The 17,314-nt window shown below is 36.4% G+C and overlaps 1 protein-coding gene across 1 annotated transcript in view; it reads left to right on the forward strand.

Annotated features, from left to right (window-relative positions):
- The window catches only part of CTNNA3 (catenin alpha 3), a 1,857,428-nt gene that overhangs the window by 1,781,070 nt on the left and 59,044 nt on the right, over positions 1-17,314 (forward strand). The window contains exon 15 of the mRNA XM_027840655.1: positions 7,742-7,847. Within this exon, the coding sequence (XP_027696456.1) occupies positions 7,742-7,847 (106 nt within the window). The remainder of the gene's footprint in view (positions 1-7,741; positions 7,848-17,314) is intronic.

The following is a 17,314-nucleotide window of genomic DNA, read 5'->3' on the forward strand; positions in this document are numbered from 1 at the left end:
AAGAAAGAAAGAAAGAAAGAAAGAAAGAAAGAAAGAAAGAAAGAAAGGAAAATCTCTTCATGTCCAAATTGCAAGCCTCCTGGATGCCTTGAGTCCATGTCAGTAAAAATGTGGATTGAACATTATATTGGAATGGGGCATGTCAACATTAGGAAAAGTAACAGAAGGGCTGGAAAGAGACTGGAGAACTAGACTATCAACTTGCTCAGTGTTGGAGTGCTCTGAGCCCAGTACACAGATGGTGAATTTCTCACCAATTGCCTGGCACAGGAGTCTGACTACAAAATAATTTGCCTGAAGATTTGGTCTTCAAAACCTTTAGTGGCAATTGAAATAACAAAACACATTGAGCCCATTCCTGCCATGGAAGAGGGAATTATTTGTTTTTTTTGGAGAAGACATATTATTACATTCAAGTAAAAATAATACAGATAACATTCATTATAAATTATATTTTATATCAACAGAGGTAAAAAAGAAAACACAGTATAAATTACATAAAGGAAGATACTTGCACCTTACTGTAGCTCTATTTTCTCTGTTGGCTCTATATCTATAACCATCAGCTATCATTTCTTTGAGTCTTCATAGCATAAATACTCCATACAATAAAAGAACAACCGTCCTGGCAATCAGAAGGAAAAGGCTCCTCCATAATTTATCTCTCTGACTTTGGACAAATCACCTCAGTATCTGAGCATTCAAATTCCTGTTCTGTAAATTGATGAGACGTTCTCTAAACTTTCTTCCAGCTCTAACAATCTCTAGGCTCTATGATTATTTGGGTTTCAGTTTCCTCGTCTGTAACATCAGAGGAGTTACATTAGATGTGTTCCAAATCCACTCCTAGTCCTAATGTGTTGTGAATACATGCCACAGCTCTCTCTTTCAGAACCCTATCAACACTTTTGGCACGGTGTCATCAGTGACTCCATAGTGGGGGGTGACATGTCCTAGATTTGCTGCCCTTTCTCCTACCTATACCATGTAGAATGGCATTCTTTAAAAAAAAATCTACCTTTATTGCACAAGCTGGTCATTCTTCCTCATTTTACTCCCATGAATCAATCAAACATTTATTAAGTACCTACTATATGTCAGTCACTGTGTTAAACATTAGGGATACAAATACAAAAAGAAAAGCAGTCCCTGTCATCAAAATACTTACCGTCTAATAGGAGAAAACAACATGCAACCTGAAAGGCGGAAGAGGGAAGGGCCAAGAAAAGTACCCAACAAAGGGGAATATTGGAAAAATAAGAGAAATCCCCAAATGGTGCATCCAGGTGAGAAATAAGATGTTCTGAACATCTGATGTTCCCTTCTTACATGGAGGTTTTGGAATTCATGGCTCTATTCTCTAATTAGAGGGACAGAGGGTAGAGATGAAGTGGAGTGCAGCTGCTGGGATGCTCTATTGGAATGCTATTCAAATGCACTCAAAGTCCACTGAGTCATAGGATAATCTAATAATATATTTAGAGATGAAAGGCCTTAGAGATTTTCTATTGAATTCCCTCATTTTTGAGAGGAAGAAACTATGGCCTAGTGAAGCTGAAGTAACCTGCTTTCACGCAGACAGTAAGTGATAATGCTAATATTTGAACCCAGATCTCAGATTCTTTTTCAATTAATCAATTCTTTGAATGTCTTTTGTTGGAAGACGAAAACTTTATCACTTGCCATGCCATAGCCTAAAAACATTCAAAATCCATCAGTATTCCAGGACATATCTCTCTCTTTGGATACAAGTTTTATGGTTGGTTTAATGGGGAATCATTTTTAAAATATGTACTTTGTCCAACATTTAATAGGAAACTGGCCAAATAGTACATTTAATTAAGAAAAAATGTAAAAGATTAATTGTAATCTGTCACATTGTATTGTCATCACTATTTAAGGCCCTTTTCTCTGTCTAAAATGTTAGCCTTGCTTCATGGTAAACTGGTAAATGTATTAGGAGCTAGAGGGAATCTGACTGCTTTGGCTTAGCACATTTTTACATGGAAATATATTGATGCAGGGGGAAATGGCCCATTATTGTCTTTCGCTGCTGTGTGGAGCTACACATCTTCCCAATAACCTTTGTCCATTGTAGTAGACCTTGAAAAATGATGTATTGCCTTCCGAGGGCTTAGGCAGCATTTTTCGAGTTTAACTTTCTCAGGAGATTCATAGAAGTAATGAAAGCCGATGCCTTGCTTAAAAATCTCCTCACAGCACTACCTGCTTAATACAGGGAATTTGATTTAAGCCTCTCAAATGAAGTGCTTTTGGGCTCACTTGGAATAAACAAAATCTAGTGATGATTTTTGTATTACAAAAAGTCGGGATGTGAGTGATTCACTGGGAGAGCATGAGGGTCCAGTGTCTACATCATGTCTTTTTAGTAGATGTCCAAGGAAGGCAGCTGGCATATGTCAGTAGAACTAAAGACTATCTGTATTCTATATTAGCAAGCCAAAGCTATCTCAGGATGACTTAAGCACTTTGCTTGGTGCTCTGAGGCCTGATTCCATTGAATGTGGGAAGTCTAATTAAAATAGACGAAAAAAAAAGCGTCATCAAGATATGTCTCTATATAGGCCTTAAACCCCTTATATGACTTTTTAGTAAACTGGATATCTCTTCTACATTTGAGACCTTGGAAAAGCTATCTAAAATTCCAAGGACTCCATGGGTTAGCTGCCACTCAAAAAACATAGCTCATGATCCCTGACTGCTATCTTTACTTTTATCAGCCAATTAGTGGATGTACTAATTCAAACAAAAATCATAGCATTCCATCAAATTCCTTAGCCAAGAAAAAAGAAAGTGACAAGAAAATCTCCCACCCTTGCCCATGTGGGGTACGATGCTCCACAAAATTCCACACCACCAATAGAAGAAGTGATATATGTGCCAAATATGAAGGGTCTACCTGGTGATGCACATTGAATACACGTAAATACAGAGCATGTTGCAACCTCATTCAATCCCTCTCTTCCTTCAAGGTCCAGCACAAGCATTAAGTTCTATGTGAAGCTTTGTCTAATCTCTATCACTACAATGCTCTCCCTTGCTACTTCTCATTTATTATCTTTATATAATAATAATAATAATAATAATAATGATAATGATAACTAGCATTTATCTAGTGCTTTAAATTTGCCAAGCCCTTTACAAATATCATATCATGTGTTTCTTATGACAATCCTGAGATGAAGGTAGCTGTTATGATCTCCCTTTTACAATTGAGGGAACCGAGGCAAAAGAAGTTAAATGACTTGCCCAGGGTCATACACCTAGTAACTGTTAGGTGTCAGATCTCAGGTCTTCTTGACTCCAAGGCCAGCAATCTTTCTGCTGTGCCAACCAGCTCTCCTACATATTCTGTATATGCATAAATATACACTTACTCCCCTCATTGGGATATATTTCCATTGCTCCATTTTTTTATATTTGTACCCCTCCCTAGAATATAACATAGTTCCTGGTAAATAGTAGACATTTATTACATCCTTGCCAATTGATTGATTGACCAGGAACCATTCATGGATGGCAGACATACAGGGTAAGGAAGTAGCCAGGAAAGCTGACCAAAGACAGAAGTAACCTGTGTGAGTAGAATGTTTTCATGAAGGATACATATGTAGGGAACACATATCTTTAAGGCAAACATATCAGGATTGATGATCTTCTCTGATAATGTCATCATAGTACTCTATTCTGTTATTTGGACATTATGTTTTCATTACCATATGTGAAGTTGTCTCTGCTAAGCATCTCTTCCCTGGTCTTTTGGCTACTGCTGGCTTCACAGCACTTGTTGGGGATGACTTCTGGTCTCATAGTTTTTCAGGGTTACTTGGTTGGTCACCATACTTCTATATGATATCAATACTGGGCATAACTTTTTGTGGCTACCTGCTGGTTATCTTAGCTTCTTTCTACTAAGATATAGTGATTATTATTTTTTTCTTTTCTAAGGCCAGTGTGCTAACCCTTTAGACAAGATTTAGCCTATGAATGACCATAGCCAGATGAAATTCAGCTTCAATGCTCTCAGGTCAAGATTAAGTTTTTTTTTTTAACTCTCATATCTGAAACTGAATTTCAGTTGGATGTCTTAGACAACTTTCCGTGACCTTATTTAGGGTTATAAATTCCTCGGGTATCATTAACTCCTTATACAATCCTATTCCACCACAACCCATTTCAGGTAAATCTCCCATAGAAATTCCACAAAAGCACCATGAAGGTTGAGCTAGAAAGCTTACCAGGATCTCAGGACTAACTTGCAAATATATTTGAACCTATATATAAGCTAAGTTAAAGAGGCAAGGTCATGTTATCCATCTTATTAGTCCACACTGGTGTCTGCCTTTGTTATGTATGTCTCTCTAAAAATTGAGGATAGCTGGGAGGTAAAACATGCCTTTGTAGATTCCATGGGCCAGCCCCCAAACTAACTTCTCTACAACAGCTATTCAGTTGGATAACCTTCTACATAGATGCCAAGCATTATAGAAATCTTCCCTGACTTTTCTCACAAACAGGAAGTCTCTTCATCCTTGTCAGATATTTCTACAGAAGCAAATCCAAGCAGACATTTACATAAATGAATATATAACTGGGCTATTGACAAGTCTAACTAGTCCAAGGCAATATGGGAAAAGAGACAGAATCCTTCTTAATCCTGCTTCCTTCCTCTTGATGCATACATCCTGGGTACTCAGGGTCTCCCCTTTTCATATCCTCCCAACATCTAAGACAGTTCCTAGGAGTCTTGGATTACCCATGCTTTATAATTTTCCATTTCTTCATCACTCCTACTTCTATTTAAGCAAAGCCTATTGACCCTATGACAAATTTATTTATATCATGGAATACTCTGAATTGATGTACCAGCCCCACTAATGTGCCACATCATAACTTTTCTCCTTGCCTTCTTTTTTTTTTCAGATAATTTATTTTTAGTTTTGAACATTCACTTCCATAAGATTTTGAGTTTTAAATTTTCTCCCCCTCTCTCTCCTCTTCCTCTCCTTGTTTTCAATCCACATAGTGCTAAAATAATCTTTGCTAAATATTGTATGGCCATGTCACTAACCTACTCAAAACTCTTCAATGACTCCCTTATGCCTCTAGGATACAACATGAGCTCACCTCCAACTTTCAGAGTCACTGGTTTGTTTCATGGCAGATCAAATGCCACATTTCTAGAGATTTTAACCCTTCCCCAGTCCTCCAGTGAGTAAAGGCTTCTACTTTGGCTTAACCTTCTATATCCTCTGCAAGTATCTTATATGTACCTATAAGTTTACACGATCCTCATTTGAAAGAATTATCCATGAGAGCAAAGTGATTTTCCCCTTTCTTTGTGTCTCAAACACACAACAGTGAGGGCGCATAATAAATGGTTATTGACCAACTGACTGAACATGGCATTTAAAGCCTTCAGTACTTGGGCTGCTAGCTGGTGCAAATGGTAGAGAACTGGATTTGGAGCTAGGAAAATCTGTGTTTCAGTCTGACCTCGGACACTTACTGACTGTGTGTCCCTTGGGCTAGTATCTTAACTTCTGTCTACCTTAATTTCTTCAATTATAAAACGGGGATAGTAATAGCATCTATCTTTAATGTTGTGTGGATAAATGGAGATATTGGTGAAGTGTTTAGCACAGTGTCTGGCACATAGTAAGTGCTTAATAAATACTTGTTTCCTATCTACAATTTCATTCTTATTTCACATTATTGCCCTCAAACAGTCTACATTTCATCCAACACTGGTTGACTAGCCATTCTTCAAATTTAATATGCCATTCCACATTTCTTTTAGCTATGTACAGGCTGAATCCCAGGTTACCTTAAATGGTCTCCTTCCTTATTTCCACAAATTATAATCCTTAGTTTATGAGATTCAGATGTTGTGAAATGACTAACCCAAAGCCTTCCCTCATTCTCCTTCCACCCAAGGTATTGGAGCTTTTCACCTTCCACACATCATTTTGTATTTGGTTTTTGTTCACCTATTGCATCTTACTAGAAAAATGTAGACTTCTTGGTGGTGAGGACCTTATTACCTAGCACAGTGTCTTGCACATAGAAGATGCTAATAAATTCTCACTGGTTTGGATTATTGTTGAATTAAAAAAACTTGAATGGAAAATGGTAATGCAAAGATGAACAGTATAACAGCTATGTATAGCAAAGTGATCTGAATATATTCTATGACTCATCTAATTTCAATTTTGCATTTAAGATGGGGACATTGATGTTTGCCCAGCACACTTCTTGCTTAGCATGATTCCTTGAACATATAGCAAATTTTGAAAAATGTGTGTGTGTGTGTGTGAGTGTGTGTGTGTGTATGTGAGTGTGTGTATGTGTGTGTGTGAGTGTGTGTGTATGTGTGTGTATGTGAGTGTGTGTGTATGTATGTGTGTGTATGTATGTGAGTGTGTGTATGTATGTGAGTGTGTGTGTGTATGTGAGTGTGTGTGTGTATGTGAGTGTGTGTGTGTATGTATGTGTGTGTATGTATGTGAGTGTGTGTGTGTATGTGAGTGTGTGTATGTATGTGAGTGTGTGTGTGTGTGTGTGTGTGTGTGTGTGTGTTCTGTTGAATTGAAATGTTATTTCCTTTTCTCCTGGTCACGGAGTTCTTGAAACTTTTCTAATGGATTGAACTTATATTTGATCTTATCATGTCACTCTTCTACTCAAGAACCTTCATTGGCTCCTCATCACCTTCAGCATCAAAACAAATAAAGAAAAGAAAAAAAATCCTCTATGGCATTTAAAGCCCTTCACAATATAACTCCAACTATATTCAGAGTAATTATACTTACAATCCACTATTACGGGTTTCTCATTCCAGGAAAGCTGTTCTGTTTGCTGCTCATCATATGTGATATTCCATCTCTATTTCCATGCCTTTTTATAGGTCATGGCTCCATACCTGGAATGTTCTTCTTCCTAATTCCTCTCTCTTTGAATCTCTACTTTCTTTTTCAAAACTCAGCTAATGGGCCACCTCTTTAAAGAAAAAAAATATTCTGCCAATTGCCCTCTCATAAGTGCTTCCCCTTACAAACTATTTTGTATTTATTTAGAATCACAAGTATCATATATCTAGAGATAAAAATGAAGTCATAAAATCCAAACTTTCATTTCATAAATGAAGAAACTGAGGCCTGGGGAAATAAAAAGTGACTTATCCATGGGTACATGAGCAATAAGTCACAGGTCAAATCCTCTAGCAACACAGGTTGTATTTTTGGCTCTTTACTATTTATGTATATATAAGTTGTTTCCACCCAGTAAATGTAAGCTTCTTAAGGACAGGGACATTTTTTTTCTCATTGTATCCTTGGTTCTTAGCATAGTTTTTGAAAAATAATACACAATTAGTAATGTTTGTAGAATTGAATTCAACTACACAAAATCATTTATTTCAACTACTATTTATATCCTAGGGGCATTGTGCAAGGTTCTAGGGATAACAAAACAAATTGGAATAATCCCTGCCCAGATTGAATTATTTCATTACAAATGATGGAATGAAATTTCCTTGGTCCATTTGATCTTCCTGATTATATTCCACATCTTTTTTTTTTAATGCATTGACTGCTAAAAATGGGCTGTCATCTGCATTAGAGGAATGAGTTGCCTGAGGACTGAGATCAATGATCTTTGATGTATGATTTGTTCCTGTGTATCAAGTAAGCGTAACCACTATGCTTCTCTCTATTTCTAGGGGCAGAGGCCCACTGAAGCACACAACTGATGTGATTTATGCAGCTAAAATGATATCTGAATCAGGCTCAAGGATGGACGTCCTTGCTCGGCAGATTGCCAAACAAGTGAGTACTTTAGGAAATAGGCATGAGAAAATTCCATTCTCTTGCTTTCTGTGATTTGGGCATACCTTCTTAAAGCAATGGTGTTGGCTCTACCAGCCAGAAGGCAGATTTCAATCAGGCACCTTTGGGGCTATTTTTTTATGGGTACATCAAATTTTGGCATAGCTGAATACTTCTGAAAAGGTGGATCCTATTATACTATCACTCTCTGAATTTAATAAGCGACTACAATGTCTAAGACACTGAGCAGCTATGCATTAAGGTTATTAAGACAAAGCAAAATAACACCCCCAAATCCCTTTCTTCAAGAGTATTATAGCCTGTTGGAGGGGGGCAAATGTATGTACGTATATTAAATGGAATATATTTACAAAGTAAATATAAGATATTATGAATGACTATAGTGGATGGGGGCAGGGATCAGAAAAGTCCACACATCAGAGGTGGTATTAGAGATAAGTTTTGAAGGAAGATAGGGCAATAAGTAAGGAGAATGTATTCTAGGTGTTTTAATTTTAATAGCCGATCTAAACCTTACTTGTGGTTTTCATAATTTTATGGGTGGGTTATCTCATTATGATGGACATTGCTTCAACTCACAGATTGCACCCCTTCCAAGGTTTTACATCGAAGTTGATCTGTCTGTCTTTCTGTAAAATGTCCATAGAAATTTCTGATTTATAGCCTTTGAAATAGATATTATGCTGTCCCAAATTATATTTGGATGGTTGACAAGATATCATAAGAAATCTTAGAAATGCCTATGATGTCTACATATAAGCAAAAGACAAAGAGGAATTCATGCAGCTCCCCTTCTTGATCTATTTCTAAAATAGATAAATAGATTCTTTATATAATACAGACTGACCTTTGGTAGTCTACTTTTTAAGATGCTTTTTCCTTACTAAGTTCTTAAGCTACATCTTCTGGGACCAAGTGAATATCATATTTGAAATTCTGATAATAATTATTATTCAATAAAACATTAATACTATTAAAATCATTAATGAATACTAATAAAATGGCTACCATAAATTTGCTAAGATATATACTTTTGGTAAATGTGAGAATTTCTAATGAAATGTTTTAGTGGTGATTAATATTTAATGCTCATATATCCTGTTACAATATGGTAATAACAGTAGATATATCTATGAATGCTTCTCTATTCCATTGTCTTTGACTTCATAAATATAGTGATTCTTCCACCTCATCAGTACAGTACAGATCAAAACTCACCTGTACTTTCTCATTCTGTGTGATTTTGTTCCAGTTTTCTCATGGAACCTCCACCAATCTTTCTAAAATACTGGAGGCCTTCCTCTTTATCTTATTACAGTGTATGAATGATGCTGTTACCCTCAGGTCATTGATCTGTGAACTCTTTTTGTTAGTACATGATCTGCCTACATCCTTTTCTAATAATGTACATTTGTAATCTCTCACATTTACACAGTATTTTAAAAGTTAAAAGAATGCTTTACATACTTTATATACATACCCCTCCTGTCACTTCTTGAATAGAGATAATTGTTAGAGATACATTCCCCTCTATTTGTATCTTCCTTATTCTCCCCATGGTCATCTGGGTCATCTACCACTTTGAATCTTTAGAGGTTGTCATGTTCTGAAATTCATGATATTATGTGTGTGTGTGTGTGTATGTATGTATGTATGTATGTATGTATGTATGTATGTATGTATATAAAATAACAGTTTTGGACATCAAGGGTAAGTTGGTGATCATCCAAAAATACTGCCAGATTTTTAAGATGCAATCTGGTCTTTTCTCGCCAGTCACTTTGAATTTTGGTCCAAATCACAGTCCATTTGCAATGACTATACCCTATATATGTATCAATATACTAACTTAGCAGACTGGCCAGCCAACTCTAAGTCATAATATGAGCAATAAACATTTCTTATCCATTTTGTTTTTTCTTGTGTTGATTTTTAGGTTGAACTCATTTGATTGAATAGATTTAATTGAGGGCAGCTTTTAATGTCCTTAGTCTCATTTCAACCTAATGTTCAGGAATATTTAGTTAGCAGAATTCCTATTCAGGGTAAGTCCTTTTTCCATTTTGACCTGGTATGTTATAGCTTCAATACCAGTGCTAAGCATGTTTAGACGGCATAGTTGTGTGTGTGTGTGTGTGTGTGTGTGTGTGTGTGTTTGCCTTATTTCACATTTCTAATTAGAGGTTTGTTGGAAAAAAATATCCATGGCACCTTCTATCTAGAAATCATATATGATATTATTATCTGCATGACAAATTTTTTGTTAAGGGACTGTCTTTAGGGTATATATTGACTACTACTAAGTCAAATGTCTTGTTTATCAACAAATAATAAATCCATTGAGATTTTATTTTATTTTCACCTTCTAGCCATTTGTATAACTATATAAAATCCATGTGTACTTATAAATACTTGGGAAAAGACTGTTTAGTTCTTAAATTTTGATCAAGGATAATTGATGATTTTTTTTTTCATCCAGAGTTTATTGGTTCTCTCTTTAGATGTGGATAGCATTTTTCATCATTGTGATGAAAACTGTCTTGCATTGATCAGAGTAGCCAAGTATTTCACAGTTGATACAACATTGCTATTAATGTGCACAATGATCTTCCATAAGATAATCTTATTACACAGGAATGTAAAGAGTTTAACTCTTTCATGTTTAACTTTTTATGCTTCTCTTGAGTTTTCTATTTGAATGTCAAATTTTCTATTTAGTTCTGATCTTTTCATCAGGCATGCCTAGAAATCTTATATTTCATTAAGTATCTATTTTTCCCCCTGAAGGATTATATTCAGTTTTGCTGGGTAAATTGTCCTTGGTTGTAATCCTAGCTTCTTTGCCCTCTGGACTATCATATCCCAAGCTCTCTGGTCCTTTAACATGGAAGCTCCTAAATCTTGTGTGACCTCAACTGTACCTCCATGATATTTGATTTTTTTTCTTTTGGGCTGGTTAAAGTATTTTCTCCTTAACCTCAGAGCACTGGAATTTAGCTATAAAAGACTGGTAGCTTTCATTTTGGGATCTCTTTCAAGAGGTGATTGGTGGATTCTTTTGATTTCTGCTTTACTCTCTGGATCTAAAATATTGGGGAAATTTTCCTTTATAAATTCTTGAAAGATGGTGTCTAGGCCCTTTTTGAGGATGGCTTTCAGGTAGTCCACTAATTCTTAAATTATCTCTCCTTGATCTATTTTCCAGGGTAGTTGTTTTTCCAGAGAGATATTTCAATTTTTCTTCTATCTTTTTAAATTATTTTTTGACTTTGTTTTATTGTTTCTTCAAGTCCCATAGAGTCGTTAGTTTCCAGTTGCCCAATTCTAATTTTTAAGGAATTATTTTCTTCAGTGAGATTTTGTGCCTCTTTTTCCACTTGGCCTATTCTGCTTTTAAAGGAGTTTATTTCTTCAGTGATTTTTTTTCACCTCTTTTACTATTAGGGCAATTATCTTTTTTAAGGTGCTATTTTCTTCAGTATTTTTTCTGTCTCTTAACAAGTTGTTAATTCTCTTTTAATAATTTGCTTGCATCACTCTCATTTCTGATTTTTTTTTCCTCTATCACTCATATCTTCCTTTAACTCTTCCAGGAATATCTGCTGGCCTTGGGTCCAGTTAGAATTTTTTTTGAGGCTTTACTTGTAGCCTTTTTCACATTGTTGAATTTTCAGTTTATAGCTTGATCTTCCCTGTCGCCATAGCAGCTTTTTATGATCACTTGTTTTGGTTATTTGCCCCTTTTCCAGCCTATTGACTTGAACTTTATGTTAAGGTTGGGCTCTGCTCATTTAGGAGTGGGGAGGGATCGTCCCAAGCTTCAGGCTTTTTTATGCTGCTATTTTCAGAGCTAGCTATGGGGCTGTTCAAGTTTTTTAGTGCTTCCAAGGTGATGCTATCTGGAGACATGTGATCATTGTTCTCCTGATCTGCATTCTGGTCTTTACCAAGGAATGGTCCCTGCTCCCCTGCAGCTGCAAGTACTAGTGCTTCTCTTGGCCTTGGAACCATGTCCAGGCCCTCTGCTTACAAGTGCTACTTACAAGGCCCTTAGCTACAAGTGCTGGCACTCCTCTCCACCTTGGAACTGTAACCAGAGCCCCTGTTCCCTTGTACTAGTGCTCCTCTTTCTCCTGGAATTATGACCTTAAACTGCTTATGGGCAGTAAAGTTGCCTATCAGTGCCAGCAAAGGGTCCCCTGTAATCTCTTTCTGACTAGTTCTCTGACCATTTTACCATTCCTGGATTGAGAGCTCCTGAAGCTGCCGTTGCTGTCATGGCCACCTCCAAGTCATACTACTGATGCTCGTGCTGTATCCTGGACCTCTGTCCACCCCAGGGTCACCCACCTCTCCTGCTGACCTCCTAATTGTCTTAGGTTGAAAAAATATTTCCTTCTGACCCTTTGTTGTCTCTGCTGTTCCAAAAATTTGGTTTGTATTGTTACTTTAAAATTTTTTTTAGAAGGGAATGTTGGGAGAGATCAGCTGGGTCTGGGCCTGTGCTGAGCCATTCTAGCTTCCAATAACTGACACTTCTTGTGTTTCCCTGCCTCCATATATTTGATCACTTTATTCCTTATTCCTAAGCCTTCCCAGCCCTCAAATCACTGATACTCTTTATGTATTGTATATTTACTTACTTGAGAATATGTTGTCTAGGCCTTGTAAAATATAAGCTCTACAAGTTTAAATGCCTGCCTTATTTCTCTATTTGTTTCTCTCATACCTAGCACCGTGCCTTGCCAATACTATACACTTAATAAATATGTTTTGATTGATTCATTTTTTTTAACTGATGAAGCTTAGTTAAATAGTTCAATGAGATGGGGACTTAGAATCAGAAGACATGAGTTAGCATTTCAGTTTTATCACTTAGTAGCTATGTGATCATAGACAAGCCACTTCAACCCTATGGGCCTTGGTTTCCTTTGCTATAGAATGTATGTGCTTGAATCAGACTATGGCTTCTTATAAATCTAATATCTGAGATTTAGTGAAGGTGTAGCAAAGGAGTCTTGGCATAAGCAAATTTGGCTGTAGAGTCAATTATATAGGAAATTTATATTACTCAATGTGATATTTTCCTATTTTGGGAGGAAGCCCATTCACTATTTTTACCTGGTATGTTATAGCTTCAGTAATAGTGGTAAGCATGTTTGAAAGGTATAGCTCTATTTCCCACCCTCGTTTCATGTTTATAATCAGAGGGTTATTTAAAAAAAAAAAAAAAACTGTTGCCTATCATCACAAAGGAAAGTAGTAGCTGATGGGAATGGCCTCAAATCCTCACTTCAACTGCATCTTATGGAAAATTTCATTGAGAATATGTCCTCCTGCAGTAAGCCACCATCCAACTAGTTCATCAGGCAGGCCTTCATTAGGTCTGTCAAGAAAATCATTTCCATATGAATCTCTATGCTTTCAGTTGCTTCACTAGATTTGATACTAATATCTTATATAAAACTTATTTCACTGAGAGGAGAATTTAACTGGTACCTCGTGTTTGTTCTTAGCATCGATGATGTCACTTTATTAAAATGAATGTAGCTTTTATTCCTGTGGATTGAATTCTCCATGAATAGAAGCTAAAATAGTGCTACCACTGGCATCCCTATGGGATGCTAGACTTATTCAGGAATCACCCCTCCCCATTTCTTTAAACTTGTTCACTTATAAATGGCATAATACAGGGTATTTTTGTTTCTTTTTTCTTTTTTTTTGTAACTTGGAACATACACTCAATAATGATATTTTGTTGTTGTTAAGTTTCCTAGTCCAATACCATGAAAAGAACATAGATTTAAGGCTCAAAGAAGTGTTTGAAGTCTTTGAGTCTAGGCTTCTCATCTCCCAAATGAGAAACTGAAGTCTAAATATGCTAACTTGTCAAGATCACACAGTTATTACCTTCTCTGATTCCAAATCCAGCATCCTTTCCCTTGGTATGCTAAATGTCAATCAATCTAAATTTTAATCGATCTCTGGTAGGGATTGTAGCAATCTGAGTTCTGAGACCTGGTAGCAGAGGAATATTTGGTTCAAGAAGAGGAGGGCCATAGGGTCATAGCATCAGAGTTCTAGACTTGGAAGGAGCCTAAGAGGTCATTCAGTCCAACCCCCTCATTTTGACAATGAAGAAACTGAGCCCTGTGGAAATAAAGTGAATTTCCCAAGGTCACACAAAATCCAAAGCATCGGAGAGAGATTTGAATTCAGTGACCCTGACTCTAGTGACAGTATTCGTCTCACTCTAATACCTCACCTCCTGACTTACTATGGATACATAGCCTGTTTCAGTCACATTATGATACAGATCATCTTTTTTGTTGTCAGTGAGTCCTGAAAGAGGGACTTACTTGACAAAGGAGGAAGAGGTCTTGTTTTTTCCTCTCTGAGTTCAGATCTGTTACTAGACCCCCAAAACCTGAAAAGTAGGTGTTGTAAGTGTTACCATATTTATTTTACAGCATATGATCCCAAATGAGTAGTCAAGTTACTTCCTCAGAGTTATATAGTGAATAGATGTTAATGGTTTGGAATGGTAGGTTTGGAATGAAAGTCTTTCATACTAAGCCTCTCTACCACTCAGTATATTTCAAGTTCCACATAACACTCCAGCACCCATAACTCCATCAAATCTCTCATTTATTCAGGGTAATCATGTACTTCTAAATTGTAGAAGTTAATTCAGTTCAATTAAAGCTAATCTGATTTGATTCATTTCACTCAGTGAGTATTATATATCTATTAAGAAGAAAAGAAAGAAGGGATGAAGGAAGGAAGGAGGGAGGGATAAAGAAATGGAGGACATAGGGAAGAAAGGAATGAAGGGAAGGAGGGAGGAAAATAAGGAGGAATGAAGGGAGGGAGAAAAAGAAGGAGGGAAGAAGAGATGGCCACTTTGTCTTTGGTGTCCCAGTGCTTGAGAGATGCTTTATGGTGTGATGGCTACAACACCAGTCTCAGAACCAAGAAGAATTGTGTTCAAGACTGACCTGTAATAAATAATGGCTGTGTGACCCTGGGCAGGTCACCTAACCACTTATTACTTAAGGAAAATCTCTAAACCTAAAAATGACAGAGAATATATAAGGCTACATTGTAAAAATGTGCCTTCTCATTTGAATGCCCATAGAAATGAAATCACAGGCTCATTCTGCTATTTCTATCCCTATTCCTATTGTTTAGTATAATGCCTTGAACATAATAGAGGCATAAGAACAATAACAACAAAAATATTTTGGTTTGTTTACTTGGAAAAGCATGACATAGTTGATAGACACATGAATACGGAATCCAAAGGCATTTGTTAGAACCCTAGATCATCTGAATACTATTTGTCTACTTTACTATGTGAAACTTCAGTTTTCTCATCGGTAAAATAGATGCTTGTATTAGATGCTGCTTAAGGCATCTTAGTGTTGGAGAGACCTGACTTAGAATCTTAGCTATAATATTTACTAGCTATTTGGTCTTGAGAAATAATTTCTTTTTCCAGAGACTCAGTTTCCTTATTCTTTACACTGGAGATAATCTTACTACCTCACATGGTTTTCTAAGAGGAAAGTGGTTCATAGTCCTTAAAACACTACAGAGATGTGGTCTGTAACTCCTATCACAAGCTGTCCTAACCCGAAAAAGCCTACATTTTAGCACTGTCTCCCTATACTGACACGAGAAAGGAATTCTCCTATATTTGCAAATGTCCTCCTAAAGATGGTTTTCCTCCTACTCCCTGGACGTTTCCAAACTCTCATTTGCTGTTTATTCACATTGGAAGTGCTGGTCTATCAATCTGACCATACAACAGTATTTAAGGACTGCCATTTGCTGCTCAGTCTTAGACCTGGAATATAGTCATTGGTGCAGTTGCCAGTAGAAATGCAGAAGGGTGACTCGCTGCATTACACTATGTGCTTCTCCTAACTCAGCAAGCCAGAGTAAAAGCTGAAGCCCATTGTAACTTTCACTAACAGACTTCACTTTGCCAGCCTAGCAATATTTAATATATTCCTAGGATATTGCAGGAGTTATTTGAAGGGGACCATAGAAGAAGAGCACTTATGGTTCGAATTTTCCAAAAAAGACTTGATGTGCATTATGAATTCATGTTATGAAGAAGTCAATGTTACTAATTATTTTTGTTTGAAGGGAAACAAAATCAGTCTGAAGTATCATAACTGTACCTATTCTCGTTCCCTTTTAAATGTTATATTAAACATTAGCACACACTCACACACAAAAGAAAAACTAAAATACAAAGTTAATGCTGTTTTGAAGTGAGAAAGAACATTTAAATTGAGTTGCCATCTGCTTGCCTCTAGTGAATGCCCAGGTGCATATAAAAGTTAGATTTAAAAAAATCTCCATAATAGAGAGCTAAACAGATGTCCTGGTCAGTGAAGTCTCCCTCAATAAAATGGGCTGTGATAAGCCAAACAAACTTATGATATTCCAGTGATTATTTGCCAGTGGGTTAATGACAGCATTAAACAGATGACAACAACATTTCATAATGTTCTGTAGGTAGCTCGAAGCTTGAGAGTTTGTTTTGTAAAACAAAGCCTGAGAGTTTGCCTACCATTATCATTACAAAGATGTCATTCTCATTTTCCAAACTACTCCTCATTTAATCAGTGACTTTCAAGAAAGTAGATTTACAGCTTCAGTATCTCAGTGTTAGAAGGAACTTCAGAGACTGTATCATTCAACCCATGCTCAAACAGTAATCCTCTCTCTATCACATGTTCCTACCTTTGTATGAAGAAACAGGGAGATAAACAGAGATTTGTTTCTTCATTATAAACATATGGAAAACATATAGAGTAGAAAGTAAGTGGAGGATGTAAATCTCCCACAGAGGCTTTGCAGTTGGAAATGGATAAGAATCTTTTAAGAGGGGTAGATGTGGGAGGGTTGTTTCTTACTAGCTGGAGGGAATGCCTGTATTGATGAAAATCCATTGAAGATGTGGCTATTTGTCTTCTAAAATGTTCTGTGATGTCTGTTTTTTTGGCTACTGCTTCTTTCAAAGAAGCTATCTGAGGCAGAAATGAGTTCATTTACTTAAAAAGGTCAAGTGTGTTTTATTAAAAAAAAAGATGATTATTGTTTTTAATTCAATTTTTTGCACTATTGCTTTTATTAAAGAGGTATAATTGCCCCAGTCACAACCTGATCAATTCTTGAAGAGGATAGCTTTATTTTTTAATATTAAACTATTTTACTGTTTTTAATATAAATTGTTTTTATTAATTTATTTTTAGTTTTCAACATTTACTTTCATAAGCTTTTGAGTTTTAAATTTTCTCCCTCTCCTTCCCCATCTCCCTCCCCTGCAATCTGATATAGGCTCTACATATACATTTCTATTAAACATATTTTTACATTAGTCATGTTGTAAAGAAGAATTAGAACCAATAGGAGGAACCACAAGAAAGTAG

This window comes from Vombatus ursinus, unplaced genomic scaffold (assembly GCF_900497805.2).
Source record: "Vombatus ursinus unplaced genomic scaffold, bare-nosed wombat genome assembly UNPS02014847.1, whole genome shotgun sequence".
In the NCBI taxonomy this organism is placed as follows: domain Eukaryota; kingdom Metazoa; phylum Chordata; class Mammalia; order Diprotodontia; family Vombatidae; genus Vombatus; species Vombatus ursinus.